We start from the raw sequence: 19,041 nt of genomic DNA, 5'->3' as shown, positions 1-19,041 counted from the left end.
ATTCATAGTAGGCGATGCGCTTTATGGAAAATGTCCTGTAATTATGCGTTGCACAAATTAATTCATTAGTAACTCGTGAGGCATTCTTGGTCGTTACACTTTCAGCTCCCCAAGATTGAACGTTGCGTAGTGATGCAGCCTTCAACCATCTATCATGGCAACAGCCGGGGCTACAGCAGTTGTTGTGTTACCATGGAGACGTTGTTATGGTGCGACAACAGTACATGTTAGCTTTTTAAGCATATCAGGTGTAGCCGTGATGTGCGCGGCGAGTGGTATGTACACATCGTGTAATGTGCTGTCGCCCCACTGTGGATCATACGAGTGATTATAGTAATATGCCGTCTTCAATGTGCTGTATATTTGTAGTTATTTACAGTTGTTGTTTCCACCTCAGTATTGTTGCTTTAAGGCATCGTGAAGTGTGTCTCCTTGCAGTAGGAATGGTCCATCTTGCAGTTACTTACACTAACCCGCAGCACAGGTCACCCTGTGCAATCCAGCCAAATCCTTCCTGCACTCACATGGTCACTAATCTGCAGTCTTGGCATAACTGCAAGCTACAATACTCTCTCTCCCCCTCTTTCACTCCCCCCCTTTGCATTTGCAGAAACATTTGTCTTCCTACCCTGTTTTTTTTTTGGTCTCCCTCTCCCTTTTATCTGTCTCCCTGAAATATACAATGTGATATAAATATATAATGTTTGGTGTTATTGTATTGTTAGTTTTCTATAGAGCCAGTGCTGAGAGCTGAATAGGCTAACGTGACATAGTCGAGTCAGGAGTAGGAAAGCTTCTTCTAATTAAAAAATAAACAATGCAAAAGACAATCGTGCTTAACTATATCACTATGTTAGAGCTATATCCAGTGGTCCTAGTAAACAGTGACAGACTTACTGTGTCCCACTACCCCCGCTCTTTATGTGGTAAGCTCCTCACGCCCTGGCTCCTGCTCCAAATGTAAGACATGACATAGAAATGGTAACAATCTTCTCACCCAGTTCCTGTCCATAAAGTATTTTTCTCAAACATCATGTATGGCGGTACCCAGTAATATTAACTCATAACTACCATAAACCATAAAAAATTATAGTATTTCAAGTGTAGATACTAGGGGTGGGGGGAAAAATCGATTCACTTAAGAATCACGATTCTTATCATTCACGGTTTAGAATCGATTCACAAACTTCAAAAATCATTTTTAAAAAAAAAACAACATTTATTTTATTTTTTTTAAGTTTCTATTTTGAAAAACCACACAAATCACCAGTTTGTGATATTTGTGTATAGTTTATTTTTCTAACTTCTGGGGGAAAAAAGGCAGCTAGTCTAAGCTTTTATTTATGCACGTTTTTATTTGTTTTGAAAGTTTGCCTTTGTGTGATTACATCATTGGAATCAGTTTATTTAGAAATCACATTATCTTATACAAACTGTATTGTTTTGATGCCATAATTTGCCTTAACACACTATGCATAGTATCAATTTTTGAATCGAGAATCGATTTTGAATCGGATCGTGACCCTAAAAATCGGAATTGAATCGTGAGACACCTAAAGATTCACATCCCTAGATACACAGGAGGAGTTATTATGGCAAATCAAATGTAAATTTAGACCATAATAATGAGTGATCTTTGTCGACACCCATGAGATGTTATATAGTTATCCCACTGCTCTGGTATAGCTCTGTCACCTCCCTGTTACCGCTCACTTGTTTGTCTCTCCATTATCGACCGAGGACACCGATTTAATTCCTGGAATGTTGTTGTCATCTGTCACGCCAAAATAAAACCCTCACTTGCATAACCAGACAATTGGTGTGGAAAATAGGTCACATGGGAAAACAGTTTCAGGTGGCATGTTTTTGCACAATATGCACCACATTCATTAGATAGTTTTTTTTCCCCCCTCTACACTTTTTTCTGCTTGCATTGATGAAGTGACACAGGTGTCGCTGTGTGAACAACACAACTGCTTATGTTTAGAGATGTCAGTCATGTGAGCGTGTTTTCTTGGAGCTGAGCTGATGTTGTTATTTTGTTACCACTGCTCAGGTTACAGGTACAAATCAATAGAACATTCAACCTTCCCCTCATCCATAAATACATTTAGTTCTCTACAGTGAGCCTTTCCTTGCATATGGAGAAGACTTAATAAACCATGAAAGTAATTTCTAGACGAATGTGCATATACGTTTAACTGCACACATTAATCCCCTTTGAATATAATGTCTACATAGGGACAAAAAGGAGATTTAGTGTGTTTTAAACTCCCAGCAAAAGCCCGGGGTTCCTATATAGCATTTCACATCAATGTTTCAGTCCCAAAGCACTTTAGCTACACAGTTTCACTCCAAACACGATCCACATCTGCGTTCCGTGCAGAAAACATCATAAACGCCGCTCTCTCTCTCCGTGGCTGTGTGAGATCCTGCCTCAGAGGATGGCGGTGGCCTGTGCGAGCGCAGCTCTGAACGGTTGGAGCACAGATTAAGGCAGAACAGAAGCGTTGGGGTTATCACGCTCACACGACCAAAATAGACGCGGAGCGGGTGAGACAGCGGGCAAGGCAGAGCAGAGCCTCGCGGTGGAGTGTTATGTGCTCTGTGGAAGAGCAAGGGAAGAGAATACTGCTGACGGACACAGAAATGATGGAGAGCGGAGCAGATGAGCTGCAGAGCTCACACAGCACAGAGCTTCTCTGGGCTTTTTTTTAAATTTCTCACTTGTGACTGACACAAGCGATGACTCATCCAATTAAACAAATACTTTGATTAATGGTTGATATGTGTGAATCCAGTGTAGGACGTTATTACAGTACATTCTACAACACCTAGAATATCTGTCTTCATCTTTGATCATTTGTGATTTTTGATTCCTTAAAGGTCCCATATTATATCCTATTTCTCCAAGTTAAACTAATTCCCTGGTGTCCTAATGAACATGTTTGTGACGTGCTTTGGTCAAAATACCATTAGGATGAAGCACCACAGCAGTTCAATCACCCTGCCAAAACAGCCCTGTTCAGAACGCTCTGTTTAGTAGTATCTCTTAAGGTCCACCTTAAAAAAAAGTAAAACAAAACTTAAGGGACAGGAAATGACATCACCCACAGAGGCTACTGGGAGCTAACAGCAGTATTGGGAAAAGTGATCATTTGCAGGCTCTAGCAGGCACATTGCCGTCATATATAACATGTATCCACTGGACAGATAAATCCTCTGAGGCTGGAAGTTTGTGTAGGACTCTGTGCTGCACTGTGGAGCCAAGAATAGAACTTTTTGCGGACTTCCGGTTTTCGGATGCAGTTGCCCTCGCCAGCACTCTCATGTGTTTTGCGGACAAAGCAGAGCTCTGCGTGACAACAATTCCAGGAATTTAGCGCATTATGACGTGCCAATGAGCATGGAAGTTAGCATCACATGTTTTATCTCCTGTACTTAGATTGAGGAGGACGACAAAAACATGAGTGAGTCAACTTTTTTCACACGTTGGTGACTGGTAGGGCCTCCAAAGTCCCAAATAGAAGTATTAGAATAAGTAAAAAGTTGATTTTGCATGATATGGGACCTTTAATGTTTGTAGTTCTTTCTACTGAGGCAGTGAGTGAGGTTAAAACAAAATCAAAACCAAGGAAAGTTAAATCAAAGAATAAGAAAAAGTATGACTTGTATGGTTAAAAGTCAAAACAGTATTAGACAGTAGTAGTATATGTGCATGTATTCATACCACCAATGAGCCACAAAGAACACAATACTGGACGGTGAACTTGTGTCTTTTTGTGCATACTTTTTCTAGATAACCTTGGGTGTTTGTCAAACGTCAGATTTTAATTTAATAAATGAGTCGGCTACTAGAAAAAAAAGTAATCTCACAACACAACAGCGGGGACGGTAACCAAACAAACAAGATGAATGAGAGGCACAGAGCGTGACAGGGCTGTGTATATGGGGTGTTTTCGTATTTATGACCGGCCGTTAAGTCATTATGGGTAAGAATGAGCCTGATGTTTTATTCATTTCTTATTTCCTTCTCTCTGTTGGTTTAGAAATTCTCCTTCTCCATACGGTCCAAATACAGGCAGATTTGTTTGCTTAACTGGAGACACTAAACTGACCTGACTAAAGATTTAAAGTTTAATTTTTACCTTTTTTTCTGCCTGTGTAAATGTCCCACTGATTACCACCTACCTTTTAATTAAGTCTACAAATTACTGTTAGGCCTCATTACCTAAATGTGCTGCATGTGCCCCTTCACGGTTTTCTTTTAATGCAGGGTAACAACTGTTTTCAGTTTTTTTACGCAGTGATGATGATGTGGATGGAACTGAATTGCACGCACGACACTTGTCGTCTTGAGTAGCCTGTGTCGTGAACAGATTTACAGCCTCATTAGCTTGTCAGAGCATACACGATGCTGCCTGAAGCTCTAAAATTATGCCATGTTTTTTTTATTATTATTTCACAGGACATTAGAGTAACATGAATTACTATTACTTCCAACAAGTTGCTTTCCTTTTTTTCCCCTAGCACTGGAAATATATTTTCAGAAATATCCTTTTTCCAGATTTTCCATAAGGCATTTTCATCATTGTTCAATGCAAAAGCCAGTGGTGGATTTAATCCCCACAAATTAGTCCCTAATCTTCACTAACCTCAAACAGAGGTCAGTCATGTCCAATTTGAAGCCGCATAAAGAACACTTAATAATTGCATGTTCAAGGCCCACCACTTGATGATGAGTAATTCTCCTGCATGCTCCTTTTTGCTGCACATCAGGTTGGAAAAGGCAGATGTCGACCTGACTAACTGCCAAAATATTAAATTATTAATTGTGAAACACACAGACATTAATTAGAATTTGTCATTCATCTTTTAAACAAATTATGTATGGGCCCTTCGCATCCTCACCTAGTCTCTGCAGTTTCGATAGATAGATGAGTGTTTGGGTGTGGGCGTGTGCGAATGAGTGCTGGACACAACCAGTGTTTGACCTTGTGTCACTATCACATCACATCTTGGCTGTTTGATTCCCTTGTATTTGAGGATTTTCCTGACTTTTGCCCTTGTCATACTTAAACTTGATACTTGGTATTGGTGGATGCTCTGTGTCAGTGCCCCCTACACTTATTTCCTGTGATAGCACAGTTTGAGTATTCTATTATATGTTATATATATATATATATATATATATTATAGTGTTATAACATCAGAAGCATCATAAAGGTCAGGGGTGGGGAAGCTTGGTTGACTGCTTTCGCATCTAACAGTTAAAATGTTTGTTAAATGTCACTGCCTCGCTTTCCGTATGTATTTGTAATGTCAGTAGATGGAGTCGTTAAAGTGTTCCAGGAGGATTAACACAAGACAGTGGTCTCTCACACAAAAAAAAAATTAGAGCTGCAACTAACGATTATTTTCGTAATCGATTAATCTGTCGATTATTTTCTCGATTTAATCGATGAATCGTTTGGTCCATAAAATGTCAGAAAATGTTAAAAAACATTGGTCGGTGTTTGGCAAAGCTGGAAATTATGATGTTCTCGGAAGTCTTGTTTTGTCCACAAAACAAAATGATTCAGTTTTAATGATTTCTTTGTTATGTGGAGCAAAGAAACCAAAAAAATATTCACATTTAACCGATTATCGATTATCAAAATAGTTGGCGATTAATTTAGTAATCGATTCATCGATTAATCGTTTCAGCTCTAAAAAAAATCAAAGAATTCCTGCTCGCCTGGAAAAAAAAGAGTATCTCTTTGGAATGATGAAGCTGTAGCTCTAAACTCCAATCAAATCAAAGTACAATATGTAAACTTCATCTCTGCAAAGTTTGACTTTGATCAAGTGAAGCAGAACAAAATTAGAGAGGTTTTGGTATGGAAAGTACAGGCAAATACTATATATTTTCCATTCCAAAAATGAACACCAGATGGCTCGATTGAGGTGTGTCTCTCTTTGTTTGTCTGTACCTCAGCGAGGGATGGGTCTATATGGATGATTGACAGCTCTTTGGCTTCCTTACAGCCAATAGAAGGATGCTGTTGTCTCGACTGATTGACAGCTCGTTTGATTGACATCTTTGTTAGCCAATGAGAAGCAGCAGAACACCCAGATGTGTACCACAGGAAGTCGGGCACTAAAGAGCGCTTTGTTTTCTCTGAAAAATCAATTTTTCATTGATAAACGTCAAAAGTAAGAGCTTGTGCTTGAAGTTTGAGATGCAATAATTAATTTAGTTGTTATTTGAGCGGGTGTCACATTTATAATAGGTTATATATAATATATATTCTCTCTCAAGTTTCACTTTTCACACAAACTTGTTTTCAAATTCTTTACAAAGAATCTCTTAGGGTCCCCCATTGGGGCTTAATGATGTTGCTATTGCTCAGCAGGCTCATATCCTGGACAGGTCAAGGGCCAGAGTGCCCCTGAGCAAGGCACCCAATCTCTCATTGAGCAGTGTTTTGCTCTCCTGTCAGTGAGGAAAGTATAATCGTTGACACGTCTGACGCCAACTTCCTCTCTGCTTTCAGTCGTATAATGCACCTTCACTGCAGACCCTATAGTTTTTCATCTCCTTTTGTCGAGATGTTTTTGACAGGGACAGTGAGATTTTTAGCTTTGGTAATGTTGAGCATTTCTAACACAGAGCAGCTACACATGCTCTCTGCTGGCGTGTGTTGCAGTACTGAAAGCCACTCCAAAACAGCAAAACAAAACACAAGCACAGTTTGCAGCCCACACTTGTGTCGGTTTAACACGTTTCCTTAATCTCTAATGATGTGTCATGATCACTGTATATCATAATATTAAGTCCTTAAATATAGTTAATCAAATCTGGTGGTTAAGGTCAAAGGTTGAGGCCACTGCTGCCTTTGGAAAGACATTTTTGCCTTTTTGAACACAATACCCCAGGGATGCCTTGTGGGAGAAACAGATGTTCACTTGGATTCAAGGATGAGTTAATTAGATTTTTGTGGTCAGACGCCTTGTGAGCACACACAGTTTTAGCACCGGTACACGGCAATGGTAGCACACTAATGATGCCACCTCAGATACAAATTCTTTCTAGTATGTCCCTATGTCACAATAAAGGTTATCCTTTATAATCCTCTGTCTTGTCTCTACACCAGGAGTGCCTATAATTACAAGCTCTAAAAATAGACCAATTCCTTGTAGCAACCTGCTGCCACTGCACTAGACCTTTCAAACTGGCACCCAAGCAATGCAAACCCAAACAAATAATGTCATTAACATTGTGTTAATTAGTTTCTACATTTTTTTTTCTCCTCTCTGGCTTCAGTGACTCAGCCTGACTGAAAGTTCACAGCGGCCCATGAGCAAAGTTAAAGTTATTAAAAAATCCCTGGAAACTTTGCCGAGTCCTCTGCAACCTTTGAATCCACATTGTCATTTGACTCATTGTCACACAAGACCTATACTTTATTTTTAACCCAGTGTTGTTACTTGAAGGAGGAAAATGCAGACTATTCTATTTCTGCCTGGTGTGAATCTTGTTCAGTTCAAACTGGGACCAACTTGCTATTTTCCACACCTAGAGAAATATGAAAACAGGTAATCACACACATGGACATTCTTGTGAGGGCACTCTTAGCCATAATTGATTCCATCCCTTTACCCTAACCTGAGCCACCACAACTAAATGCCTAACCCTTAAAAACTTAACCTAACCCTTACCTAATTCCAAGTCTAATCCTAACCCTAAAACCAAGTCTGAACCCCCCAAACCACTTCAAATTTGTCGGACCAGACGATGTCAAATTTCCCAGAGTGAGAGAAGGTTCTGCGAAATTAAGAATAAAGATATAGGCAGCTGCTGTCCTGTAAACCAGCAGCTAATTTTAGCCTGTGAGAGCAGTGCACTGTCTTGGGCCATGGAGGGTTTCGAGCATCAGCTTAGCCTTTTGTTCTCCCTCCGGTTCACTGCGTGGTCGCTGTCCTTTTATTCAGAAAGGTCATAGGATGGTCACAAAGGAAATATGTGGATTCACAGAGCGTTTACGTCACCTGGGCTTTTGACAGGGTTTTACTTTTATTGGTTTAAGCACTTTTAATAGATTGCACTTGAATGCACCCCTGTAATTTCAGCTCCTTGCAAATTATTTTCTTCGGAGGGACTTTAAATCATTTAAGACTAACCTTAGAAAAAGTACACACTTTCTGCCGTTTCTCCTTATGACAGGTGTATCCCACTCTAATTACTGCACTTATGATAAGTAAAGTGGGTGGTTTCCAAGAAATGAGAAGTTGAAAGCTTGGACATTAATACCCAATATCATTCATGAAATAAATTGGCAAATGGCTCAGCTTTATTGTGCAAAGCATTCTCATTCTTAACCTTATTTCAGCATGAGAGTCCAGCTTTGCTGTGAGGAGATTTATGGAATACCTACCCCGGAAAGAAGTAATGACCTTCATATACTAAGAGGCAATCAGAGTTTGTGCCCCAGCTAACTGTCCAGCATGAGTCAGTTCTCTTTGCCCAGATCCATTTTAAATGGAACATTATTTGCAATTTTTCATCGCAGATAATGGTTACTCATCCTGCGGATGACTTTCCTATTCTGAAAATGTCCTGCTCTGGTTTAATAGCTGGATGAGGAAAAAATACCTCATAGCTCCTGGCATTTAAAACACACCAATTATTCCAGAGGTCTGCCCTCACTTCATCATTCAGCATTTCATTCACCTCATTCTCTCTGCACTATATTAAATCTGTGCTCTTTATGGCGTTACTACACTGATCTGCTTGTTTTATAAAAGAATCCATGTTGCATAGTCCAGCATCTGAGAGTGTGAGGATGAACACTCACACACACACTCACGCACACACACACCCATTGGCTGTTGTCCAACAGACACACCATGCCTCCACTTCAAAGGTGACTTTGTACATTTGTGATCTTCAGAATGTGTCTCTGAAATTAACGTCTGCATATGATGTTTAATTAACACATCTGAATTTAAACCACTGCATCTGCTATTTGTTATTTTCTTATTTACTGGTTCAGGTACAGTGCACATCGATGCACATTTCTGTAAATGTGCCAAGGTTATAGCGAGAGGCTCTTTTTTATTTCCATCTGTAGTCCTTAGTCTGACCCTAAAACACGAACATTGAAATTACAGAAAAATTGTAAAATAGGCAAATACAACATTTATAATTGTTTTATACTGCATAGTAGGGCTGAACAATTAATCAAATTTTATAGAAATTGCAATATGGCCTACTGCAATTTTCTAATCGAAGGAGGTGCAATACTTCTAAAAAAAAGTATATACACATTTTAGATTAAATATTGTCCTGACCTGTACACATCATATTGTACAGACTGAAGAAAACATTGTTTGTTTCTCACAGATCTGCACAAATATGACAGAGTAATCATTTTAAATATATATCTATAAAGCAAGTTGTGTCTGTGATGGGCATATTTAGCTGACCGTTAGTCGGATCAACCTAAGATTTTGGATATGGGTTGAGCATGGCCCGATGATGTGCATCCTTGATTTTCATTTTCGCTGATTTATCACAGTACACCAGGCAGGGGCGCCGACGGGATTGATATGCGTTTGTTGTACAGACATTGTGTACAAGCTCATAACTTTAAGGACTGATGAGTATTTTATTGTGACAAAACATAGCCTTACTGCTCTCTTCATATTGGTGAAATACCCTGCCATAATGTAGACGATACTTTTACAATACAATGTTTTTTTTAAATGTATTGACACGTGTCATAGCCTAGCCCGACAGTTTTCATTAGCCAAAATAGCTTGACAGTTGAAGATTTTTAAATTATTTTACGTTGGACGTGTATCGCAGCACCTCACTGTTTCCAAGGGGATACGTTTCAGGGGAACTCCACCCCCATGTCTAATTGTGTGGATAGGTGCATAGGTCTCACTTTGGTGATAGTCACGCCAGGAATACATTATCAGTAACCAAATTCACTCTGGATTCCCACGGCCCATACTACCTACAGGCACTGCACTAGTGTTATTCAAATGAAAATCAGAGTAATTATGTAAAAATAACTATTCTCTCTGATATCGCGAATCATACCACAATTAGGATGTCAAGCCTGAACTTGCACCTTCCTTCAACATCTGCAGGAAGTCGGCTCCCCGATACCTACAGTAGACAAAGAGGTGTGAAAACACAGCCTGGAAAGGCAGACTTCTTGTCTATTGGAGGAATGTGAAAGAGGAGTTGCTTAGGTATAAATGTGGAGGGCCCACTATGCTCTGGGTCTTTCTCCAGCTAGTATCACTCCTGTGAAGATTGACATTTTCCTTGCAAAGAAAATAAAACTTCTCTATTTCATTCTTCACCAGCAGCAGAGAATTTCCACAACACCAATGAGAGCACAGAGCATGTGCACATGCAAAAGTAACACAATGTGAAACAAGTGAAAGAGGAATGATGAATTTACCTCAAGTTCTCATTGAGGGACAGACATTTCATCCTGTCATTTTCTTACAACCCAACTCATCAAGTATTTGTTAGTTTACAAACTACTTCTTAGTGTTTGTCTAGTGTTGTCTAGCCCCCCCGCCCTATGATCCACCCCCTCTTCCTCTTAACGTCAGGTACCACTGTGTAAACTGTCTGTCAGTAAATTTATGTTTCTGTGATTGCCTGATGTTAGTGACCATGGTAACGGATGAAATAATTCTGCTGCAGTCTGTATCAAATCCAAACCTTCCTACATTTCCATATATGTTCAGAAAGCTTCTCACATCACAATGGTGATGCCTAACTGAAGTCTCTCTGTCTCCCTTTTTCTCTTTTACAGATTTTCCATATGACCTATGACCTCGCTAGTGCAGTGGTAAGAATATTTAATTTGATAGGGATGATGCTGCTTCTGTGTCACTGGGATGGCTGTCTCCAGTATCTGGTGCCTCTCCTCCAAGACTTCCCTCCCGACTGCTGGGTGTCCCTAAACGGTATGGTTGTAAGTATTACACACTTTTCTCTTTTTTGTTTTGTTATTTTGGTATTTGAGATATTATCTATATGTGTCAGTGCCACTGCACACGACAGTCTCCGAGCCAGTAACTGAGCCTTGGCTACAAAGGGAAGTATTGCTATGCCTGACAAACGTTTTCTTCTTGTACATCACAGTGTTTTTGCAACAGTACCAGTGGCAGATTTACCTCATCAAATTCTTAATCAGATTTGAAAGCCGACAAATTCAACAGAGGGAGAGAAAACTATGATTTGATGGATACGGTACATACACAATAATGTATTAGAGGACTTAAAGCTAAAGTTTGATTACCAGTGAAGAGGAAATGGAAATAAACATTATCTTTGTGTTTCTTGTTCATTAGAATTTGATCCTTAATCCACTTTTTTGGCAGATGCAATCGATGTGCGATAGCCTCCATGTGTTGGGAAAAAAATGTTATTACTTATTTAATGCAACTTTACAAAATAATATGAAATACTATAATATAATTAATCGACCATCAATTAGCATGTAGACATAATGATAAGCTGTGTTGTTAGTTATCAGATTGAGTCAGTTCTAGGTTTAAAAACTGAAATTAATAGCAATGTATAGTGATATAATACGAAACAATGATTAATGAATGATTTCAAGTTGACTTTTTTGCACAGCAACTAAATTAGATATAACTGGGCTAAACATTTGAAACGTTTATCGCCTTTTTTAGGATCTGACTCAAAAGAACTTGTTTTTGAGCTTCATGCTTTCAGATGGAGCATGTGAATGATTGTATATCCGCGGTGTCACTGTGCACAGAACGTCAAAGGATAATGTGTATATATCAAATGATATATCCATCAGCCTTACTGAAAAGGAAATGGAGCAAAACGGTTATGGAATATTTTGACAGTTTACAATGGCAGCTACTCTTGGGTTAAAAAGCTTGACTGTTACCACCGCCCCAATAAAATATCATATAATACAGAGGGTGATCATCTTAGACATTAGTAAAGAGTCTTGTAGGTAAACGGTGACATTTTGCATGTTGGTTATTGTAGGAGTTTAGTGGCTGCTCTGCACAGTGTGTTGAACTCACTTGAGTTTGTGAAAAATTATAAGAGTATTTGTTTTGGTATTTAATTGGGAGTAGACCCTATACATTGGATTCACATTGGAAACGCACTCATAAAAATATGCTTTGTATTAACAATTTAAATAATAGTTAAGTCAAGTTGTGACTGCTTGTAATGTCACTCATAAGAATCACAATTTGCCTGGTGCCTAATGTTGACATTTTGCAAAGTGAAGTTCACAGACACCACCTGCAACCAGGGGCAGCACTAGCTGTTAGTCAATCTAGTGTTCACGCATTATGTGCTTGGCCTTATCATCTATTTGCTCCTAAATGGAACCATTATTTAAAAAAAAAAAAGAAAAAAATGCATCATGTGCTATGAAAGAAGACCCAGAACTAGCAATTCAGACCATTAACTCATAAGGAAAATGTTGTTCAAGTAATTGTAATTCATCTCCAAAGATTGTTTTTAGTTTGTTCTTGTCAAAGTGCTTTATTTAACTGCCAGATTTTGAATAAACAAGTCAAGTTATCCCTCTAAGTTAATGTGTTCCAACTTTTGACGGATTATTATGTTTTCCTTTTGTTGCTACCAGATATGAAACAAAAGCCAAAGACTGCATATTAAAATCATGTGAATTGTAAAGCCAACACTTCTGAGGTAGCATTATCTCTGAGGCAGCTGCAGACTCATTCTGGGTCTATCTCTGCAACTAACTGTGTACAAGTCGTACAAATAACATTTTTGTTACATGAATGCAATAATGTATTTTATGGATTCAAACTGAATGGTGTTGCTTATAAAATATAAACAAAAGATTTCACTCAAAACATTGTCAAATGAGTTCATACAATGCTGATTTAACTTTTCAGCTCCACATGCTGATTTCTCAGTCTAGTGGCGGTTTGTTTTTATGTCACCCAGCGAACATTCCCACACTGCGCACAGGGAAAGGATTTGTTTTATGTCAAGACAGATGGAGGCAACGGCAACAATGTGCCAGTAAAGCAAGACGGTAGCAAACAGATTGGAAGTTTCCGCAGTAGTTCAGCAGTTTGATGGGATAACGCTTCTCGCCCCTGTCTGCTCCTGCACCAATACTTTTGCTTGACAGAGCCAATTTTCAGACGGCGGATGCAGCATACAGATATCGCCACATCGTTTCTGTTGACAAAGACCAAACGGAGGCGGAATAATAATGCCAAAAAAAAACAACACAAACTTTCAGTTACACGCTGCAGCTTTAAATCAAAGCTGGCGATCTTTCCACACGTATAATTGTTTAATTTGAGTTGTTTCCAGGTGTGGTTTTTTTCCTTTCTTTCCACCTCCCTCTCTTTCTGTGAGTTGGTGTGTGCAGTGCAGTGTCTCCTCTGCGAGTGATGAGATTGTAAATGCTCGCCTCGAGGACGACTTCTGCCTTTTCATCTCCCTCTCAGACAAACATTTTTGTACCGCACATGCACTCGGCTGAGAGGCATCGGATTGGAGGTGCTAATGCCAGCTTCCCTAAAAATGACAAAACTGTATCACATCCTCATCTTTATTATGAGGCACTGAGCGCTGCCTGTTATTCCTTGAATCAGATAGTGTAGTCATTAAATTTCTAATGTTCAGTATCATAATTAGTACTGACTAATTGTATACAGAAAAAAATGGGTCGGCTGATTATTTTTTTTTTCTCCCCCCAACTTCCCTCTGATGAATGTTGCTCTAGATTCATATTAACATGTAATTACTTATTGCTGAGATGCATATTTGCATACAAGAAGGAGAATATGACAGACTTGTAAGGGGCCATGGGAGAAGAAGTGAAAGTTGTGATTATGCTGAAGTATTGGTATTTTTCACATGCTAGAATTAGCTGTTTTCTGTCATTGTCAAAGGAATATTTGTGTTTTGAATAATTCGTTTTTAGACATTTTACAATACTGCCATGCTCAAAAGGACTATACAGTACTATAGAAAGAATCCTTACATAATTGGGGTGACTTTGTCACAAGGGGGACTGGGACTCGGTGAATACAAAGATTTCCCAGGTAATTAAATGGGGAAATGCAGTTCACAATGGCACCTCCAAATACAAAGGAGAAAGCTGGAGAAAGTTTCTCAAACACTTTGCAAAAGTGTGTAGACTTCCTTCCTCGAGCTACACCTTTCATTTAAGAAAAAAAAAAACTGCTGGTGAAAGTAATCATTCTTTCAAGCTTCACAGTAGAGGTAAAACCATGAAAGTGTAATCAGTACTTGTCAGCTGACGACTAATAGTGTTGCGCACGGCCTGGTAAATTCAAAGTGAAAAGCCTGTCCGACGCATGGGATCCCACCTCTCACACAATCACAGTGCGTTGGACCTCACGAGCTAATGACCTCAATGAGAAACGTTGTTTTTCTATTCATGCCTAATGTAATTATCTTGGCCTGTCAGGAGAGCAACTGTCTGGCGATGGTTACATCTTACTTTTAGCTGTTTGTTCAAGATGAATGAAACTTTAAGTTCAGATTTGTAAACTGTATATAAAAAAAAATGGACATAGTTTCCCATTTGCAAAATGAACAATCATCACAATTTGACCAATGCTGTGTCACCAAGACACCACCTGCAACCATGCACTGGTAGCTGTCAATCACACTGGTGTCCCCTCATGTAGTAGTTTCCTGTAATTGAAAACATAATTCACAAAATTGACAGAAAAAACTTCACACGAAAATGTTCTCTGACATTGTAAATTTAAATAAAGTGAGCAGTGGGCTAATTGTCTCATAGCATTCCATTCAGATAGTCCTTTTCCAACCCTGGAGGCCAAATGCTTCCTCCGTCCTACTTCCCCAGTTTCACCTTTGAAACTGGAAGACTACAATAATTTTATACATGATATTTTGTTCAGATTGTGTTACGTTATAATCTCTTCTCCTTTTCCTGTTGTTGCCTTTGTACTTTTTGTCTCCAGCTGTGAGATGAAGAGCGGGGGCCAACAAGGGCTGCAGATACTGCTGAGTGGTGCGGTACAGCATGTAGGACTCTTATCTCCTTGACTAATGGCATGAGAGTAGCTTCTTACTCTTTAGGGCCGGCATTTACTTAATCACTAGAAAAGATAATGCCTGCTGTCACTGTGTTGGTTCGGGTGAGAGGTTGTCGGGTTGTTGCTTTTTCTGCAGATACAGTGCAACGATTTGTGTGTGTCGGAGCGTTTTGGGAGTGTTTGTTGTTTCTGTCCCTGCTCATATTAAGAGAGCAAGATCTGAGCAGCGCCCCCCCGGAGGATTAACGTCACAACGAAAATGAAATGCCTGGCTAACCATGCATAACTGCCCTTTCCATACGCTTTTATCCCAGGATCCCCCACTACTGTCCCATGCCGTTTCTTCCAAATCCCAAATGTGTCACTTACAAAAAGCCTGGCTCACAACAGAGCAAATAATCAACCGGATTTCCCCCCTCTCTTCTCTGTCTTTGAAAAAAGGAATTATCTAGTTTCATATAAATTCATCGATATGATTTTACGTTTGGTAAAATATCTTTGTTTTAACCCTGCTTGGTTATTTATTTGATGCAAAGTACTTTTAGGTGGTTAAAACTGTTTGTTTTGTTGGGTGTATCATTTACCCCTGACCTTTTGGGAGTCCTTGGTGGTAATAGACAAATGTAATAATAGTTTTCAGACACTCAAGTTTCAGTTTCTACACTCAAGATTTTCCTCTTAAACAACTTTGATGGAAGCCAGTTTATTGTCCAATTTCCAACCATTTAATGGTTGCTTTCATGCTGAAGTTTAGGATGTTCTAATCTGGAAAAGTGATGCATATTTGTTCACCAATGACTACAACAATAGTATTAAGGCTCTTCATGGCTCTAGACAACACAATTTAACCCCTTGACAACACGCTTGCAGGGCAAAACTCACAAATGTTTATGAGTTCACATTTGTACTCCCACTTTCACTGATTCAGTAGCTGTGTTAGTTTCACCTCAATTTAAATTAGTGAAAGCCACACAGGCCATTTCCATTATGTATTTATGAACTTTTCTACCATAAATGTTGCCATCTTTTGAGTTTCTCTACATGATTATGAATAAACGAGGAATGAGATTCTGAAAAGTGAGGTGAGCACGATGGAGTATTAGGGCCATAAATGTTTGGCCGTGACGAGATTAATCTCGCCATTTCGCCTCGACATGTCCATCAAAGAGAGCGACCGCTCCACAGAAGCTGCCACTGAATCCCAACAGTCGGTAACACGCTACTGAATCAGTCAAAGCGAGAGTACAAATGTGAACTCGCAGACATTTTCGAGTTTTGCCCTGCAAGCGTTTTGTTGTCAAGGGGTCAAATCGTGTTCTCTGCAGCCAAGCATTACATCCTGCTGGTCGCAGACTTATTCGTCAACAACCAACGCCTCTGGGTCAGTTGGTGCCGGGACGCCTGTGAGTCATCGATTGGAGGCACGATGTTGTGATTATGTACGAGCACACAGTGAAACGACTCGGCCTAATTACAGAAACGCATACGTCTCTGCAACGACTCTGGCGATTAATGTGACATTTCTTTACGACTTAAACATCCTGGGAAGAAAAAAATGCAAGCATATGTTTGGCCCTTGTTAGTCACTTACTGAGGAAATGCAGTGAGGGCAAATCAACACTTGATATAGCAGCAGTATAAGCTATTCATTCAATTATTCCTAACCCTGATATGCTTTTTATATGGCAAATCAAATTTAGAGCCGAAACTGATTCAAATTTATCAATAAATAAGTCAGCAACTCATTTGATAATTAAATGCTTATATTCCGCTCTGATTATTTGTAGGTATACTTTGTTTTACAGGATATAACACCTTGGTTTTCACTTATTTCTGATATTTCTTAGTTAAAACCATTAGAACTGCATTCAGACATGTTATTGTGAGGCCAACTTTTGACAGTTTCTGTACATATAATTGTTGCTGTTGGTATCGTCGTTGAATACGTCAATTATTGCAGTCAGAATATAGAGCTACTGTATTTAACAAACAACAATTGTCAGCAGAATAGTTTCCTGTCTGTGCCAGAGCTAAATTGTTAAAAAGCAGTGCAGAAAACTGCTGTTAGTGCACAGGACACACACAAGGACAAATGGCAAAGATGACTCACTCCCATATACCTGATATGATCTATATAAGCTTCACTGTACAGATAACAACTGTGGCATTCTGCAGTATTGCTCAGTAAGCGCTCGCCCACTGTCTCAACCCACACATGCTAAATGTACAAATGTAGAAGGACAGTTGAGGTTCCAGACCTCTCAAATGCCATTTGTTCCACAGATGTGAAGAATAAGTTATTTTTCTTCTGAGTGGGTAAAAAGATTGTTCAATGAAAACCAGCTCTTTTAATTTTCGTTGTGCAATGTCTTTGTTGTCACAGTGACGATAAAGATTCTGATTCTGAATGATACATTTATTCACATACTGTATAGTAGCTGTGTGGATGTTGACTTTATTGTGAATCATATGGGGGAAAAAGTATGTATCTGTATGTGTGACTAATTCTATGATTTATTTGCTTTGTCAGTATAGATTTTTCTTCAGACTTTACATTTGCGTTTACATAGTTTTATTAAAGCTTAAAGGTGTTGGGAAGGAAAAAGGTAACTGAAGAAGCAGCTGCCCGTAACGGACATTAAAATTGCTCGCTAATCCAAACTAAATGATTCGCTCTGTAGTTCCTTATTTATAAAATTCTGGTGGATGAAAAGTGCGGAGTCAACATAAACTGGTGTGACAAAATGGAGACACCAGTGAATGGTGGAATGACGTAAGCAAATAAGAAAGATAAAAAGGGACTGCACTTTAATTTCATTTCTTTTATTAGCTATTCTATTTGAGGCGAGGTAGGTATTCCCTTTAAAGTGCTTCCTCAGCACTTTATGTTCACAGGATGTGAAGCCGTTGGAGGTGTCAGCAACTTGTCTATAGCTAGAAGGCCAGTATGCTGCAGAGCTGTTGTCTTTGTCTCCATAGAGACTTGCTGGGATTTGCACGTCCCTGAGGAAAAAGCACATGTGCATGTCACATCCACTGTATTAATGAGACTAAAGCCTTTTCTGACCATCGGTTGGAAGTGATTTTCCAAAAAGTTGAAATAAGCAAAGGAAATGTTGCTTTAATCTCGGGATGTGTCAAAAAGGAGAGAGAAGTTGCAAATTCACATTCAAATAGGGTATAACGTCAGCCATTTGGACAATCTGTACTCGAATCGTTCACGATGATAGAAACGGTACAAAAAAATGTCAGGATTTCAATGTCAAATAAATAAAATGAGCTTGAGGAGGACATTCATTTCCCCGCTCTTGTCGTACAGCCAATCCCTGTGAGAAGTGGGTTCCTTGTCAGATTGTCCATTTTGGAAAGTTACAGCAATTGCTGGAAGCAATGTCCCTATTCACTTTGGCATTAAATGGGCTTGAGTTGAGGCACAGTTGGACAATCCAGAAACCACTTTGCTTGAATATTGGCCCCCTGAATCTGGTGGGAAAACACGATAGGTAACTTTATGGTAAATGTAACATGAGACTTTCAAACAACTATGTAAACTTTAGATCAGGGGTGTCAAGCTCATTTTCACTGAGGGCCACATCAACATAATGGTTACCCTCAAAGAACCGGATGTAACTGTCATACATAATAAATGTAACTAAATATAACCAAATATAATATAAACTAGAGCTGCAACTAACGATTATTTTCGTAATGATTAATCTGTCGATTATTTTCTCGATGAATCGTTTGGTCCATAAAACGTCAGAAAATGTTAAAAAAAACATTGATCAGTGTTTGTCAAAGCTGGAAATGACGACGTTCTCGAAAGTCTTTGTTTTGTCCACAAACCAAAATTATTCAGTTTTAATGATTTATTTGTTATGTGGAGCAAAGAAACCAAGAAAATATTCACATTTAAGAAGCTAAAACAATCAGAAATCTTGTTTTAATCATGAAAAA

At 39.0% G+C, this 19,041-nt stretch overlaps 1 protein-coding gene across 1 annotated transcript in view; it reads left to right on the top strand.

The window, feature by feature from the left end:
• hcn1 (hyperpolarization activated cyclic nucleotide-gated potassium channel 1) overlaps nt 1-19,041 on the top strand; it is a gene marked incomplete at both ends in the record, with an annotated part of 62,236 nt that overhangs the window by 17,321 nt on the left and 25,874 nt on the right. Inside the window, one exon of the mRNA XM_083910553.1 lies at nt 10,824-10,985. Coding sequence (XP_083766679.1) covers nt 10,824-10,985 — 162 coding nt within the window. The remainder of the gene's footprint in view (nt 1-10,823; nt 10,986-19,041) is intronic.

Source organism: Microchirus variegatus (assembly GCF_963457635.1).
Source record: "Microchirus variegatus genome assembly, chromosome: 1".
NCBI classification, from domain to species: domain Eukaryota; kingdom Metazoa; phylum Chordata; class Actinopteri; order Pleuronectiformes; family Soleidae; genus Microchirus; species Microchirus variegatus.
The sequence above is the reverse complement of the archived record's forward strand: the minus strand, read 5'-3'. Positions and strand labels throughout refer to the sequence as shown.